Raw genomic sequence first — 18,346 nt, forward strand, 5'->3', positions numbered from 1 at the left:
ATTATTTCGAAACTCCAAAGTTTGAGCCTATGCATATCAAAGGGCCAGCTATTGCAAGAATTCTTAAGGATGGTCCAGCTGTATTTAAAACCGGTGGTATACAACTGCTCTCTTCTTCTTGCCTGTCCCCTTACTATGTATCTACTCGTTGTCCTAGAACTCTTGGGAAAGTCTGGTCTGGGGGTGGTAAGGCCTTGTGTGATGGATGTGGTAAAGTCTGGTGAGTCTGTCTTCTAACAGTGAGTCTGTCTTCATTCAGGTGTTGAGAAAAATAGAAGAGAAGGGAAATGAGAATAGAGAAGGAGGAAGGGAGAGAAGAGGGTAAGGTTTCTAACCTTTGGCTCACCAACTATTTATGGACCAGAGTACTTGTTTATAATTTTCAGGTCAGGAGTGGCCCACTTAGATCCCTCCAGGAGCCATTCAGGTATCCTGGATCCCTCCAGGAGCCATATCACATCAATCTGGTGATAGACTGACAGAGACTGAGGCAAATCAGAGAGTTCCTGCCCTGTTTAAAGGCAGTAGCACCACTCAAGAAACTGCCCCAGGCAACTGTTGTCACATGGAGTGGCAGCCTCATATGGTCAGCTCTTCCCATTTTCCAAGAAAAGCTGGATGTCCAAATTTGTATATGTAATTTCCTGATTTGTTTTTTTACTTCAATATAGTTGACACACGATGTTACATTAGTTTCAGGTGTACAGGATAGTGAAAGAGAAAACCAGAAGAATATGGTCCAATATGGACCCAACAGGATAACTGCTCATGTTTCTGAGAAAATAAGATAAAAGAAGTCATAAAGACTGTAGCTTTGTATCCTGATCTGATGACTTAAAAGCAAATTAAAAAACATATATATATATAATCTTAATGTTATATCTTATCTTAATATTATATATAGTAAGAGTATGGGTATGCAGAAAGTGGAAGATAGAAAGACAGAAAACCTTTTACTTTGGTAGTGACCCCAAGTGAGAAATCTAATAAACCATCAACCAGGTGATGATAAAGGAATATATGGTCATGTCCACCTGATGCCATTCAGAATAATTACCTAAATATAATTTTAGATTTATCTGTAAAGAAAGACAGCTCAGATTTAGAACACAAGTAGCTCAGATTCCTGCCCTGAATAGCTTGGAAGCCGGGTTAATTTACACACCCAACTTCCTGGCATTATTCCTTTGGGCTGACAAATCAGTGTTATTTGCCAGATTACAAGATATCTTCCTCTGTTACTTAACCCCACCTCTTTTTCAGCCAGTTTTCCCTTGTCATCCTAATCTAATGGTACTCCATCCAGATCACTTTCTTGCTGAGCAAAAATTTCATATAAATTACAAGGGAGAGGAGAGGAGAGGAGTACCAGCCTTCTCAGTAATTTACAACACAATAGCAGCAGCTCCAAGGTGTTAGTCACTTATAAATAGGCTCCTAAAGCAGCATGTGGGCTTTTAAAAACTGAGTACAGTTGAAAGTATTCCCCAGTTTGAGCACATCTTTACCCCCAGTGTTGCAGTAAGGCATTGTGAGACAATGAAATCCTTCCTGCTGTGCAGGGTTAGAAAGTTTATCAAGGCCATTTCCCAGCATTAGGCACATGGGTGTTACAATGAGGATGTTCTTAATGTACTAAAGGAAGTCAGAGTAGTCTACTAAGTTTTATCAGACAGATGCTAGCGTCACTGAGCCCCGGAATCAAGACAAAAAGTTTAGTGGCAGGAGCCATATTATTCCATTTCTATATTCCTTCATAGATCCAATTAATTCTGCTTTGGATATGCTTTGAAGTTCACTCTACCTAACTGGCCCCAGACTGCAGAAGATAAGCTGACCCACTGCATCTACTGTAAGCCAGGCACTGCTTTAAGTACTTTGCAATAAAAGGCATATAAACATAAACTCATTAGATCCTGGCAACAACAATATGAGGCAAATCTTCTTATATTCCCATTTTACATTTGGGAAAATTGAGGCACAGAGAAGTTAAGTAACTTTCCCATGGTCACACAGGCAGTATGCTGCAGGGCTGGCATTTAAACCATGGATTCTGCCTCCAGAGTTGTGTCTCAACCATCTTGTCCTGGTCACCTATCTGATGGTCTGCCTGGGCCAGGGAAATTTCTGGCCTTTGGGTAAGACTAAACGGGAAAAAACTAGGCATTTCTTATTTGTCCTTGTCCTGAACTTACTGCAGATATTGTTTGAGTTTTCCCTTCCTCTGTCCTCTTTTATTTCCTGTTTCCTGAGCTAGGTGGCCTCACCTTCTGGGGGACAGAAAGCTGAGCTTTTGTTTGCCCTCATGCTGGAGAAGCATGTCATTGCCATTTTTCGTTTACTGAGAAAACAAGATGTGTCTCCCCCTATCCCAACTCCACATTTTATTGTCAATGATATTCTTCTCCAAGACATGAAACTCCCAGGCTCATTACTTGGGCATGGGGCTTTGAAATCAACTCTTATGCATGAGTCTGCATGTAATAAAAGCCAAGTGTTTTTAAGTGCTTACAGAAACGGGCTGAGTACATACCTTACTGGCTGCCATGGAAAAGTATTTGAAGGCAGTTGCATTATTTTGTGGGGCTGCAGCGTTCCCCTCTAAATACATCTACAGAAACAAACAAGAGGATGTAAAAAAAAAACTGAGGAATTTGTGGGTGATTAAAATGTTTTAGAACTACATAGAAGTGATAGTTGGCCAACATTGTGAAATGCAGTGAATGCCACTGAATATACAGTTTAAAATGGTTGATTTTACGTTGATTTCACCTCAATTTTAATCAAAGAAAAAACTGAGGAAGCAACCTACAACACACATTCTGGAGTGCCCTGGCCTAAGGGCAGAGAAACGGACCCTATTTTGTGTCTTTTTCACTGTTTCCTTCCATCTAAATTAGTATGTAGCACTTCTGGAAAAGGAGCATTTGTCCCCATGGTTACTAATGCAAATTGGCCGCAGGGAGCCAAGGGCAGCACTTGGGGGGATGAATGGTCTTTGAAGGAGAGAAAAAAATGTTCTTCTTTAGAGGAACTGTCCACAAAAGTTGCTCAGCAGCCGAGGGCCCTCCCTTGATAGGTGGCCCCAGGATGGACTTTGGTCAGCTTAGAGCTGGTTCTCATTTCCAGGGTGTAGGAAGGAGGCATCTCATGGGAGGCAGGGGGTGGGGGTGTGGGGGGTGGCCATACCAGTTAGATGTTCAGTTCGCCCAGATCTCTTGTTACGTGCCAGAGTAGGGGATCATGGTGGTGGTAGGGGTCTCTGCCCAGGAACCCTGAGCCAAGTGCACTTTCAAGGCTGTTTTTGGTGCCTCAGACAAAGGCTGCTGTTGTATGGGGCTTTTTCTCAAACTGTCACCTCAAGAATACTATCCTCAGTCTGTAGTGGAATGCCCTGGCCAGCTGCTTCCATGAAAGACATCTGTCATGCTATACTGGGTTCAATTAGCTGGTACCATTAGTTTCTTAGGTTTTTAAGAAATAAAAAGTACTGATCAAGATGAAGCATGTACCTTTCCTATAAATGCCATGGCATTTGCACTCCCAGCCTTTGCTGCCTTTAAGAAGTAGTATAATGCTTTCTGGAGAGAAAAGGAACAAACAGTATTATTGACAGTCACAAACATATCCTGCAAAATGTTTTTCAAACCAGACTTTATTTCATTTAACATACATTCAAAAAATATCTATGAAATGCCCACACTGTTTAAGGCACTATTTCAAATGTTATTTCAAGCATAAACCTGAAGAGTGGGTGCCATATAGAGTTCACAAATACAATTTTAAAATGTGAGGACTGTTCCTTGCATGTGGAAAGGCATCATGGGCATGTGGCTTTGTGGAGGACAGATGAATCCCACCTATAGAACTACATAGTTCATTATTTTGAAAAAGTATGCTTCGATGTTAACAGTATGTATTTTATAAGACATTTTGTACAATTTGGTAGAATTGGACATGCAGTCTCCTAATGTTTATAAGGCCGAGTGAGTAAAACAAGACACCTCTAGCTCCTGCTGAGACTAAGTCTTTTTTTTAAAATATATAATTTATTGTCAAATTGGTTCCCATACAACACCCAGTGCTCATCCCAACCAGTGCCCTCCTCATGCCCATCACCCATTTTCCCCTCTCCCCCGCCCCCCGCCATTAACCCTCAGTTCGTTCTCTGTATTTAAGAGTCTCTTATGGTTTGCCTCCCTCCCTCTCTGTTTGTAACCTTTTTCCCTCCTCTCTTCCCCCATGGTCTCTGTTAAGTTTCTCAGGATCCACATATGAGTGAAAACATGGTAACTGTCTTTCTCTGCCTGATTTATTTCACTTAGCGTAATACTCTCCAGTTCTATCCACGTTGCTACAAATGGCCATATTTCATTCTTTCTCATTGCCAAGTAGTATTCCATTGTATATATAAACCACATCTTCTTCATCCATTCGTCAGTTGATGGACATTTAGGCTCTTTCCATAATTTAGCTATTATTGAAAGTGCTGCTATAAATATTGGGGTACAAGTGCTCCTGTGCATCAGCACTACTGTATCCTTTGGGTAAATTCCTAGCAGTGCTATGGCTGGGTCATAGGGTAGTTCTATTTTTAATTTTTTGAGGAACCTCCACACTGTTTTCCAGAGAGGTGCACCAGTTTGCATTCCTACCAACAGTGCAAGTCTTTTTATAGAAGTGAACTTCAGGCTAATTCTTTCTAAAGCCAAATGAAGGAGGCCAGCCTAGCCTCTGCTTCTCTCTAGGTTGTAACATTAATTGAAACGCTCAGTCTAGAACATCTAAGGGCTGACCTGTCCCTTGTTGCCCCATTCCTTAGGCTTCATCTTAACCTCCCAGAAGTTCTCCTCAGAAACCACATGGAGCATTAAAAGAAATTAGGCCCACAAATGAGAAATGAAGACACTTTCCAAAGTGTCTTTTTTAGGACACAACTCTTCTGTCTTTAAAAAGCCTCAACTAAGAGTGCCTGGGTGGCTCCGTTGGTTAAGCGTCTGACTCTTGATCTCAGCTGAGGTCATGATCTCACAGTTTGTGAGATCAAATCCCATGTCAGTCTCTGTGCTGACAGTGTGGAGCCTGCTTGGGATTCTCTCTTGCTCTCTGCTTCTCTCTCTCTCTCTCTCTCTTTCGCAAAATAAATAGACTTAAAAAAAAAAAGCCTAGGGGCATCTGGATGGCTCAGCTGGTTAAGCATCTGACTTTGGCTCAAGTCATGATCTCACAGTTTGTGAGTTCAAGCCCTGAGTCAGGCTCTGTGCTGATAGCTCAGAGCCTGGAGCCTACTTCAGATACTGTGTCTCCCTCTCTCTCTCTCTGCCCCTCCCCTGCTCACACTTTGTCTCTGTCTCTCTCAAAAATAAACATTAAAAAAAAAACAAAAAAACCACAAACCTTGACTAGGTTGACATACAAGAATCTGCTCCTTCCCAAAGAGGAGAGAACATTTAAGGAAGAAATGTGAGTAGTTCCTTTATATGTGCATTTGCCCCAGAAATATTGCCAACTTATTTGGGAATCACACCCTTGTTGTAAGTTAGTCTGCCTTGTGGACATAACTAAATACGAATGCCACCAGTGCTGAACCTCACTAAATCATAAAGCCATTCATCCATTTATCTCTTCTATTCTTCATTTATTCTTTGTTTCAAAAACTTAATTGAAAAGTGCTATATATAGTAGTAGTGTGTTAAGAATTATAGGTGATTCATAGATGAACAAAAAACACCATCCCTACATATGCTTTCCACCAATACTGCTGTGAAGAAAGGTACATATGTAAATAGCAATGACAGTAGGTGAAAGGTGGGATAAAAGCAACACCAAAAAGAATTAGAGAGGCATGGAATAACAGAAATTGTACATAAGTGTTTTACAAGCTTTGTCTTACCTAATCTTCACAACAGCAGTATAAGGAATGACACTCAAAGTGAAGCAGATTTGAGTGAATGACACTCAAAGTGAAGCAGTTCTCCCGATTCAATTCCCATGCACTTAGTACTCTGCCTTCATGGTGTCAAGAAAGAGGACTTAAATGACAAAGGTCTCACAAAAGATGGAGAGGATTCACCAGCACAGAGGGCATCATAGGCTGGAGGAATAACATGAGCAAGGAACGGAGATAGAAATGTTCAAGATGTGTTTAGGAAACAGTAATTACTTCAGTATGGCTGAAGTAGAATATCCAAAAGTTAAGATGTGCAGGAATATGATGGGGCCATATTATACCAGTCCTGGATACTAGGCCAAAGTTCCTCTTTTATTTGGCAGAAAATAGAAGGCATTGGAAATTTATGATCATAAAGGAATCTTGAGACAACAAATGATGTCCAAAATGTCTAGAATAACCTAAGTGTCAATTGGATAGGAGCAAATTGTAGCAATGTATGATTTATCAATCATCTATCAGTAAATAAATCAAAGGTATGATTTACCAATCACATTTATCTGCTCCTATTAATACAGAAAATGAAGGTATTTCTTATAAATGAGCCAAGACCCAAAATACCTGTGGGTAACTATCATGGCATACATCCATACATTTAATTGTTTGCTTAATTTTCTGTCTCCCCCAGTGTTGAATCCTCTGTACTTAGTACAGTATCTACTGTATATCAGTCACGTAGGAAATATTTCTGGACTGAATGTATGAGTGAATGAATGAAAGAGTAAGTTTATACATCTCTAAAACAGGGGAACTAGATTTTAAGCATTATAGTCCCTTATAGTTCTCATACTATGATTCTGTGACATAATTCTCAAAGTCTAGTTTCAGAATCTGGCTTTCAAATACATATTTGGCAATAGAGAGTTCTGGGGGAAAAACTGTCATTCTGGTGAACTATACTTGAACTGTTAAAGGAGATAAACAAATAAGAATCAGAAGATAAGAATCCTGGAGTTTTCCCCATCTTTCAATATAATGATCCCATAAGAACTAAAGGAATTGAAGCTTTCTCTAATTTCCCCTTCTATACCCCTCCACTCTCATGACTTACTCAGCATTTCAGTTCTCTTTTATTTATCTTTAAATTAACCTACCTTTAATGCTGTTGCATTTACTAAACATTTACTAAGCTCTGTGTGAAAGTATCACACAAGTTACTTTGATGGGTCCTTGCTCTCAAAGAGTTAAATATCCATCCATCCATCCACCCATCCATCCATCCACCCATCCATCCATCCATCCATCCATCCATCCATCATCTGTTGCAGTCTGCATATTTGTGTCCCTTCAAAATTCATATGTTGAAACCTAATATCCAAGATGATGGTATTAGGAGGTGGGGCCTTTGGAAGGTGACTGGCAGAGCTTTCATGAATGGGATTAGTGTCTTTATAAAAGAGGCCCCAGAGAGCAAGCTCACTTTCTGTTACATGAGGATACAACAAGAAGTCCATAAACGGGATAGAGGGCCCTATCTAACCATGCTGACACCTTGATGCCAGATTTCAAGCTTCGAGAAGTGTGAGAAATATATTTCCATTGTTTATAAGCCACCCAGACTATGGTATTTTTGTTACAGTGGCTAAAACAGACTGACACCATCTATCCTTTATTCAAATATTTACTGAGCACCTACAGTCATATTTTACTGATTCTCAGATGTGCCCCCCACTTTAATAAGACACTTCTTACTATCAATGGCATCATATAATTTATATTGGCAGTGTATTTTCTTTCTCAGTAGAACACAAAATAAAGTATCTTATAATTGATGGTGTCTTAGATAGGTTGAAATATAGTATGTCCCAGGCATTATGCTAAGAGAAATTTTATTATTTAAACACATATCTATTTTTTTTTACTAAAAATTTTTTTTAATGTTTTTATTTATTTTTGAGAGAGAGAGAGAGACAGAGTGTGACTGGGGAAGGGGCAGAGAGAGGGAGACACAGAATCTGAAGCAGGCTCTGGGCTCTGAGCTGTCAGCACAGAGCCCCACACAGGGCTCAAACTCACAAACCATGAGATCATAACCGGAGCCAAAGTTGGATGCTTAACCGACTGAGACACCTAGGTGCCCCCACGTCTCTTTAAAAAAAAAAAAAACAAAACAACGAACATGATTTTTCATTGGTTCAAGAAAATCCCTAGTTTAATCAGTTTATAACATTTCCCCTAGAATGAAATGCCAAGAAATATTTATAAACACTGAAAATAAATATAAACTGAAAATATTTATAAATACTCCTTTTATCTCAAAATTTGTAAATCATCCTGAAAAGGGATGATATTAGCTCTTGATTTTTTAATGGGTGGCAGGATAGACAAAGCAGTTGCTCTTACATATCTGATTATTATGCCTCTGCTAGATTTAATTTAATTATGCCATATCCACTTTAATAATATGCACCCAAATACCCAGCATTCCTAAGCCAATTCATGCTGAGCCTGTACATATTTAGGAATGCAAATTACATTAAAATGTATGTGTAGAAATTCAAGATAATGTAATCAAGGCTTGCATATACAATATTTTTCAATAATTAAGAATTTGGTAGTGGGGGAGGGAGAGGTGAAAATGTTGCCTTATAGTGACAACCCATGAAAGAGATTAATTTAATCAAACAATGAGGAGAAAAAAAAGGCAAATGAGTTATTTCCAGGTTTTTGATACTTAATTTTCTGGGAAGTAAACTGGGCATTACTTACATTTATAAAGAAGCTTACTACATTAATCATTTTCTTTGGTGGACAAAAGCATTAGCATACTGGCTCAAGTGGTGGCTCTCAGGCTGAGGACCAACATATAATGCTTAGGATGCTATCACTCACTAACTCACTCATTCATTCATTCATTCATTCATATATTCATTTGTTCAATAAATACTAAGTACTTAATATATACAAGGTACTATCAGAGTATAGGATACATAGAACGAGCAAGATAGACAAGAACTTACATTCCATTCCATAATGGAATTCCATTCCATGATTATCCAGATAATAAACAAGATCAAAATAATTCAGGGAGTGATATGGACTAGAGGAAAATAAACACTGTAATAGGATGAGTAGTGGAACAGTAGAGTTGATCAAGAAAATCCTTTCTAAAGAGGTAAGACTTGAAAGATGAGAGGCTAGCCATGGGAGGAGTTATAGTAACAGCCTTTCAGAAACTGGGTCTATCCTTTTACCTTCTCTCTCCACTTTGCATCACCCTCCAAGTTGATTCTGGTGCAGTTAAGTCGTGGTAAGCTGCAAAACTGACCACAGTACTTTGCCGTTGTGCCTTCATTAGGAGTCCTTTTAACTACCCCTTCAATGCTGGCTGACCTTGTAATTTGCTTTGGCCAAAAGAATGTGGTGGAAGTGATTTGTAAGTTCCAACCCAAGGCCTTCTACCCTTGTGTTCTTAGAACCTTTGGCTACTAGGTGAAAAGCTTGGGCATAGTTGGCTGGGAGAAGAAAGCATGTGGAGAAACCTAGTCATCTTAGGTGTCACAGATGAGGCCATCATAAACCAGCCTGCCCTGGCCAATACTCTACAGATGCATGAGCAAGCCTAGTCAAGGTTGGTTGAGCCTGGCTGAGATCAGAAGAATTACTCAGCTGAGCCCAGCCAAAACTGCTAACCTGCCAAAATCATGAGTTAAATAAATGGTTGTTGTTTTAAGCCATCTAAATTGGGGAGTGGTTTATGATGCAGCCTAAACTGATTGATACATAAGCCAATCAGTCTGGAGATTTGAAGCCTTGACTGGAGCACTCTATGCAGGTTTGGGTTTATTAGGCTGAGGTAAGCTGGAAGGACAAGCCTGTGCTCGCACCTAGAATGTGCCTGAACCACTCAGATGTTCCGGAAATAAGCCAGCATTTTGGTGATGTCTGGATGGGAAGTATGGGGCCCAACACTACCATTTGAAAATTTTCAAATAGTGGTCAGAAACCTGATAAATTATATCATTCCTTCTTTTTGCTTTATGTATTTATTTATTTTTTTTAACGTTTATTTCTTTTTTAGACAGAGAGAGACAGAGCATGAACGGGGGAGGGTCAGAGAGAGGGAGACACAGAATCTGAAACAGGCTCCAGGCTCCGAGCTGTCAGCACAGAGCCCGATGCAGGGCTTGAACTCACGGACCGTGAGATCATGACCTGAGCCGAAGTCGGCCGTTTAACTGACTGAGCCACCCAGGCGCCCCTCTTTTTGCTTTATAAATGAGGAAACTAGATTTTAGAGGTTGTATGTCTCCCACCCCCACCCAGCTCAAAAGGAAGTACAGTTTAATGGAAAGAGCACAGGCTTTGAATGTTGAAGCCCAGAGTTCAGATTCTGATTCTCAACATTACTACCCAGCTGTGATACTTGAAACAATTTACTTCATTCCTCCAGCCTCAGCTCCTCCTCTGTAAAATAGAGATAATAAAACCTCTGTGGATGAGTGCATAGGAGAGCCTGGCTGAGTTCCTTGGTGTTGCCCAAGTGCCTGGCTGTTGCTACTACAGCACCAGAATCTTTGACTCAGCGTTGGGATTACATTTCATCCTCATCTGGAGGCAGCTCCCATCTGGTATTCAGAGTGGCTGGTGCTCCCCAGTTCTTAGCTTTATAGGGTTTTTCACGTATTCTGCAAAAACTGGAGGGTATTCCCTACAGCTGAGGTTTGGGTGCCTTCACACTCAATGGAATTTCATGTTTATGGAAAATGGGCAATTCTTACCAGTTTATGTATCTGTTAGTTAACATGAGAACCTCACTGCAGACTGAAATCTGACACTGGAGTAATATTATGAATCTAGAACTTCTCATCTATGAAGGTAGAACCCTGGTTATGATGAAGATTAATCAAATCTGAAGACCTTCAATTGAGCTGTCTTAAGATGCATATGCTTATTTCAATTGCTACCTATTTTTTCATGTTTTATGAATTTACCCAATGTGTACTCAAATTACACTCATAAAAATAACATAAAGTGAAGTGAAAAGTAATAACAAATCACTCTTTTATGTAACCACCTAATAAAGTAGTTATTTCTATTGCTTAGCCATTGGGACTATGTTGAAATAGGGTATGTGTTCCTTTGAGACAATGAGCACATAGGTTCTATAAAATGACAAGGGCTGCAAAATCATCTTTTAAAAAGAATCTCAGTTACTTCCTCAGATCTGAGGGGATCCATGGCCTTGAAACCACAATTAGAATCTAGATGAGACCTTATCCCCCCAGCTCTGGTATCTTACTGAAGATCTTGTGTAGGTCAAGTTTATTTGCTTTTTTCTCCACTATAAATTTGAGTTGTTAATTAATCTTCTAACCTCGCTGGGATAAGGTAAGGTTAAGCAAAATGATTGAAAGGAGCTTTGCAAATTTATAAAGATGTTTAATAATATTTCTAATTATATTGAAAGCAGTCTGAGGCTGGTTCTCAGACCCCTCACAAGAAACTCCCATGTGGACTCTCCACCGCTGGTTTTTGGGCAATGGGTGTGTCCAAGGCTGGCAATTGAGGGTATCTTCCTCACCCAACACCAGTTAGGGTGGGAAGAGACTAGGTTCAAGGGGAGCATGGAAACTCCCCAGCCCCAGTGTTTTGTTGGAAGCCTCTACTCCTTTGTATTTAGAGGCAGTTAGGGAAAGTGCTTTCTCTGGTGAACTTTGTTCTTCCTCAAAAGCTACAACACTGATCTGACCAAGGAAGTAGTAATGGGCTCTCCCCAGCAACTTTTCCATGCTCCACTCCTCCCTTTTTGCCCTACTATCCTCCCTCACCACTCTCCTCCCCACAAGATGTGACTGAATCTTGAAATGACTTACATAATAATCCTGATCCAGACCTTTCCTCCCAATTAGATGTAATTGTCCAAGAGAAACCTAGGAACAACAATTTTTGAAAATTATTTTTAGTGATAGCATTAATTTAAATGAAGAAAATAAGCCAATTATAGCACAACTTGAAAAAATAAGTGAAAAAAAGGAGTGAAAAAAATAAGGCATTTACTTGGTGATTTTATTATAGTATGCTGTTTTAGTTTGATGCAGCTGGTATGCCTAAAAAAGAAACAGAAAAACATTCCAGGTGATACCTTTTATTCGATAATTGATTGATACTGGCCATCTGGCTTCCTCAGTGACAGGAAGCTGGCCTGCTGGTATACAGCAACACCTGGGTATATAAACCTAGTAGCCTTTACTCTTAACTCTCAAAGCTCGCACAAATGCTGTCCCATTCCCATTCTCAAAGACAGAACTTCTGAATGCTGGTAAGAGTTCATTCATATTAAAGTCAACACTGGATGGTGCTTTGTTCTATACTTAAAATCTAGGTCTTTTAAAAGTAAAATTTTTAGGAGTAGATGCAAAAGAAAAAAAAAATTGCCATTACTGTAACACCTGGCTCTTCCATAGGCTTTAGAAACTGCAAGTAGCAGGGAACAAGGAAAGAGGAGGGTGTGTCTCTTCCCTGTCATATTCAGGATGGAGCATTGTTAACCCTTTTAGGACTCAAGACAACCAAACCTCTTGTAATTTGCATTTCTAAAAATCCAAATTTGTCAGTATACATTACCTGTATCTGAACATCTCCTCTTTCTGCCAAAAATTTATAGTATTGGTATATGTCCCAATCTAAAATCTCACTGTTAGAACTCAGATTTTCAGGTCTCTCAGTCAGTCTCACTTTTTCCACTGGAATACTTTCACTTTTTTCCAATTTGTCAGCAACTGTGAACAGAAACAAAACAGAGACTAGCCAGAATACACAAGGTTGCAAGAGATAACTTAGAGAAAACAGCTTAGAGAAAACACTGTTCAGCCTATTCTTAAATTGTTCAGAGGTCTGGCCTACTAACAGAAAAAAAATATATACCCTTAGGAGATAGAAATTTACTGATTTTTGTTTATTTGGTTCTGAGAAAAGCGCAAGAAACCTCATTATTTTGTGCAGTCCCTACAAATAGTGTATTAACACATATCAGAGCCTACTGAAGAGTTTGTCCAAGCAGGCTCAAGGAGAGAAGACAGATGTTAGAAGCAGGCAACGGACCCTCCCTACCACTGACCTTTTCCAAGATTGAAACTACAATATAAGAGTAATAGCTTCTTAATTATTTCCTATAAAGAGTAGGAAACTAAATATAAATATAAATATATTTGAATAAACCTAACAAAGTATGAAGTTTGAAACATATATAGTAATTGTAGTTTCATTAAGCATATGAAATGATCTTGTTATATATAGTATCTTAAATTAAAAAGCAGTTGTTTCACTCTTTCCTTTCTCAGATCCTAATAATGCCAGAGCTGTGTATTTAGATATTATTTTGATTATAGAAATTAACCATATGGACCTTACCTTATTCACTTCTTGGAAGACTTTTATTTAAAAACCTATTATGTCATCTGGTTCAATGATGTGCAAGATGAAACGTTACATTCAACTTTGAAAATGATTCCAGGAACATATATTAATCTCATGCTCTATTTTTTGTGATCATTTTAATTATTTAAATAGAATAATGCTTACTTAAGTTGTTCTCACATGTGGTGACAGAGACTGGTAGTGTATGTATCTTACATCCATTTATTGAAGAGTTTTTAACAAGCCATCCCACATTCTAAATGTTAGAATTGGAAAAACTGCTAAATATTTATTGATGCTTCATTCAAATTCTCAGTTGAATGAAAGCACAGCACAAGAACATGGGGACTTATTCTAACAAAAATAAAAGATAAGCACATTCATTTAAAGCTTTTGAAAAGTAATAAAATCAGAAAACTCTACATTGTATTAAAAGAATTGTACTATAACAAATGCTGAAAGCATAGTCATTTAATACTTTCATAAATATACAAACTGGCATTGATTTATTCTTCTAATTGCTCAGCAAGTCTATTTATCTTAAAATAAATTATGTGAAATACTCACTGTAATCTGCTACCTTCTTGTAATGATTTAGGGCAACTTCACAATTCTGTAGAACATTGATTCCTGACAAATATCTGTACCCCTAAAACACAAGGATATATATTCTTAATATTCTGACAGTGTTGTATTTATAACATGCCCATTTGGGCCCAAGAATACTTGATTTACTTACCAAAATCATTTGGGACATCATGCTTCCTCCAGCACTTCCAAAGGTGTAATATATCAGTGCCTAAAGTAAACGAAAAAAAATCTATATCTAGATCTGCCATTTAAATTTGAAGCTCAAACCAATCATTGCTTTTTTATTCCTTGCCCAGCAATGAACTTTGAACTACTCCAAAATAAATTTTAACTTTTGTCTTCTTCCCTGGTAAAGATGGCTGACATTTTTGGAGGACTTAGGGCATTGTACATGATACTTCATTTACATTACAAAATACCTATGAAGTAGATATTATCTATCTATAATGGAGATATTATCTATCTATCTAAAGTATGGGACATTAAGAAATTTTATTTTATTTATTTATTTAAAAAATTTTTAAAACATTTATTATTGAGAGACAGAGAGTGAACAGGGGAGGGGCAGAGAGAGAGGGAGACACAGAATCTGAAGCAGGCTCCAGGCTCTGAGCTGTCAGTACGGAGCTTGACACAGGGCTTGAACTCACAAACTGTGAGATCATGACCTGAGCTGAAGTCGGATGCTTAACCGACTGAGCCACTCAGGCACTCCAAGAAACTTATGGTATTTTAATCTTAAACTTCTGACTATTGAGCTGGCGCTTTTAACCACCACTCTCAAGTAAGCCCCTTTACCTAAAGAGGAGACTATTCAATATCCCTTTTTAAAAAATTCAGTTTTGTTCCAGGAAAAACAGAATAACTTTACCTTGGCTTGATTGTATTCCATTCCTATTCCATAAGAAGACAAAAATCCTAATGCCTAAAGCCCAAACGAAAAGGAAAACTAAATAAATCCATTTATTTCACAATTATTCTTACTTACAGTGGTAAAAGATATTTTAAATGTCTGTTGCATAATAATTGTATTGTTGGCTTATATCTTATATCCTATAATAAACTATCCTTTTACACTTTTGCTAAGGCTGTAAGAAATTGGAAAAGGTAATAGTGGGAGTTTTCTATAATATATATGAAAATAGGCTAATACTGACATTTAGTATAAATCATAATAATGAAACGTTATAAACCAATGATATTTATATTCTTGCCTTTTGTGGCAATGAAAAAACTTCTTCCTTCAACATTTTAGAATTTAGATTTGAATATTTGTCTTCATATTTTTAAAAGAAAATGCGATGTATATAAAAAATTCAAATGCAAAGAACTGTATTGAATAAAAGGAAAGTCTAATCGTGTAGCAAGATGCTGAAATAGGCAGCCCCAGATCTTGTTCCTCCATAGAGACACTGATTTAGCAACAATATACAGTCCAAAAAATCTTTATGAGAACTCCAGCAACAACTTAAGAAATCATAGTAACCCAGACAAACTCAAAGCAAGGAACGAACAATCCATTGATACAGGTAAAGAAAGCCGTTTATTTAACCTGCAATTGCTCCTCCCCAAGCCAGCATAGCACAGTGTGATTAAGAGGAAAAGCCCAACTCAGGACTTCTCTCTTGGGAGGGAAAGAGAAGAGTGGAACCTAGGTCCAATGTTTCAGCTTTTGCAGGGACTACCCATGGGTCTGATTTCTGTCTTGCCTGACTTGGCATGATTGAAGAACCAGCATACTATGGATTCCTGGGCAGCTGCTGAGAACAAAAGAGAGCTCAGCCACTAATTGCAGGACTGGAGAATTTCCCATATACCACAGATAGAAGCCAGCACAACTTGGCACAATCAGAAAGTGACCAACTTGTGACTTTTCCTTTGGGAGGAAAAGAGAAGACTGGAATGGGGGCCCAATGTTATGGCTTTTGGGAAGCTACTCAAGGACTGATTTCTATCTCATCTGACCTGAAGCACTGATCGAACTCTCATGCTTTAGATGCCTGGGGCCACTAAGAAGAAAAAGGAGTTTTGCAGCTTGTTGCAACCCCAGAGAACCTGCAATATCACATACAGACACTAAAAGGAGCAAAAGACTACAAGCTCCCGAAAAATACCAGCAAATTTCTGTAACTGGAAATTACAAACACAAGCCCCAAGAAGACACACCCCCAGAAATGATTTGAGAGATACCCAGAATCTCTAGCTATGTTGATAGGTGAAGGTATTTCCCTGCACATATCCAATCTGTAAAGATAAAGGGGTGGCTATATTTCCAAATACATATATCACAGAAAAAATTAACAAGGCATATGAAGAAACAGGCAAACATGGCCCAATCAAAGGAACAAAATAAATCTTAAAAAAATAAAACCCTCAACCCTAAAGAAATGGAGATCTATAAGTTACCATACAAAAAATCCAAAATAATCATCTTAAGCTCAAAATGCTACAAGAGAGCACATATAAACAACTAACCAAAATCAGGAAAAGGATGCATGAATAGAATGAGAATATCAAAAAAGAGATTGAAAAAGAAAGAAAGAAAGAGAGGAAGGAGGGAAGAAAGGGAGGAATGAAGAAAGAAAGATTTCTTTCAAAAACTCTGGAGCTAAAGAATATAATAAGTGAATTGAAAAATTCATTAGTGGGCTTTAATAGTAGACTGATCAAGCAGAAGAAGGAATCAATGAACCTGAAATCAGTGGAACAAAAAAAATGAAGACAAGTAAGAAATCCTAAGAGACTTATGGGAAACCATCAAGTGGACCAATATACACATTATGGGAGTCGCAGAAGAATAGTGAGAGAAAAAGGGGCAGAGAGCTTATTTTAAGAAACAATGGCTGATAATTTCCCATATCTGAGGAAGGAAATGGATATCTAAATTCAAGAAATTCAATAAACTTCAACTAGGATGAACCCAAAGAGGCCCACAGCAAGACACATTATAATCAAACTGTTACAAGTCAAAGACAGGATCTTGAAAGTAGCAAGAGAAAAGAGACTTATCATGTACAAGAAAGTTCCCTTAAGTTTATGAGCAGATATCTCAGTAGAAACATTACAAGCCAGAGGGAATAGGCTAATATGAGCAAAATACTGAAAGAAAAAAGTTGTCAACCAGAATACTGTATGTGGCAAAACTGACCTTCAAAAATGGAGAAGTAAAGGCCTTCCCAGATAAACAAAAGCTAAAGGAGTTCATCAACACTAGACCTACCCTATAAAAACTGTTAACAGGAGTCCTGCAAGTTGAAAGAAAAAGATGCTAGACAGCAAAACAAAAATATACAAAAATATAGAGCTCTCTGGTAAAGATAAATACATAGACAAATACAGAATCCTGTAGTACTGTAATAGTGGTATAAAAGTCAGGTTTAATTCTGGTATAGAATTTAATAAAACAACAAAAGCATAAAAGAAAACTATAACTATAAATGTGAATGAATACAAAATGTGAATTGGGTTATTGATAACATAAAGTGGGGGGAGAGAGGAGTGTTGTGATTGCAGTTAAGTTGATATTAATTTAACTAGAAGATGTTTTATGTAATCCCCTTGGTAACGACAAGGAAATAGTTATAGAAGATACACCAAGAAAATAAGAAGGGAATGAAAGCATGCCATTACTAAATAAATAAATAAATAACAAAAGGAGGGACGAAGAAGGGAAAAGGACAAAATAACTACAAGGCAAACAAAAACAATCAACAAAATGACAACAGGAAGTCTTTCCTTATCAGTAATTACTCTAAATACAAATGGATTACACTCCAAACAAAAGATACAGAGTGGCTGAATGGATAAAAATAAGCAATATCCAACTATCTGATGTCTACAAGAGGCTTTATTTTTTTAGAGCTGGGGGGAGAGGCAAAGAAAGAGGGAGAGCGAGAATCCCAAGCAGGCTCTGTGCTGTGAGCATACAGCCCGACGCAGGGCTCTATTTCACAACTGTGACATCATGACCTGAGCTGACATCAAGAGTTGGACCTTTAACTGACTGAGCCAGCTAGACACCCCCAAGAGACTTTAGATGTAAGGACACATAGGCTTAAAGTGAAAGAATGGAAACACATATTCCATGCAAATTGTAACAAAAAGAGTAAGAGATGACCATAATTATATGAGACAAAAGTAGATTTTAAGTCAGAAAGTGTCAAAAGAGACAAAAAAGGATATTATATAATGATAATAGGGTCAATTCACCAGGAAGATATAACCATTATAAATATATATGCACTAACGGTAGAGCACCCAAACATATGAAGCAAACATTGACAGAACTGAAAGAAGAAATAGACAGTAACACAATAATGGTAGGAGATTTTAATGCCCCATTTTCAATAATGGATAGAACAACCAGACCAAAGCTCAGCGAAGAAACAGAGGAGTTGAACAACACCATAGACTAATCGGACCTAACAGACGTATAGAATGCTCCAC

The 18,346-nt window shown here is 38.1% G+C and overlaps 1 protein-coding gene across 5 annotated transcripts in view; it reads right to left on the bottom strand.

Moving 5' to 3' along the window:
• Positions 1 to 18,346, bottom strand: part of SEL1L2 (SEL1L2 adaptor subunit of ERAD E3 ligase) — a 61,862-nt gene that overhangs the window by 20,830 nt on the left and 22,686 nt on the right. For all 5 annotated transcript variants that reach the window (XM_049651161.1, XM_049651159.1, XM_049651157.1 and 2 more), the window contains exons 3-9: positions 14,772 to 14,825; positions 14,049 to 14,108; positions 13,877 to 13,958; positions 12,518 to 12,672; positions 11,767 to 11,823; positions 3,513 to 3,581; positions 2,534 to 2,611 (exon numbers count right to left, since the gene is read on the bottom strand). In XM_049651161.1, coding sequence (XP_049507118.1) covers positions 2,534 to 2,611; positions 3,513 to 3,581; positions 11,767 to 11,823; positions 12,518 to 12,672; positions 13,877 to 13,958; positions 14,049 to 14,108; positions 14,772 to 14,825 — 555 coding nt within the window. The remainder of the gene's footprint in view (positions 1 to 2,533; positions 2,612 to 3,512; positions 3,582 to 11,766; positions 11,824 to 12,517; positions 12,673 to 13,876; positions 13,959 to 14,048; positions 14,109 to 14,771; positions 14,826 to 18,346) is intronic.

Source organism: Panthera uncia, assembly GCF_023721935.1.
Source record: "Panthera uncia isolate 11264 chromosome A3 unlocalized genomic scaffold, Puncia_PCG_1.0 HiC_scaffold_11, whole genome shotgun sequence".
Taxonomy (NCBI): Eukaryota; Metazoa; Chordata; class Mammalia; order Carnivora; family Felidae; genus Panthera; species Panthera uncia.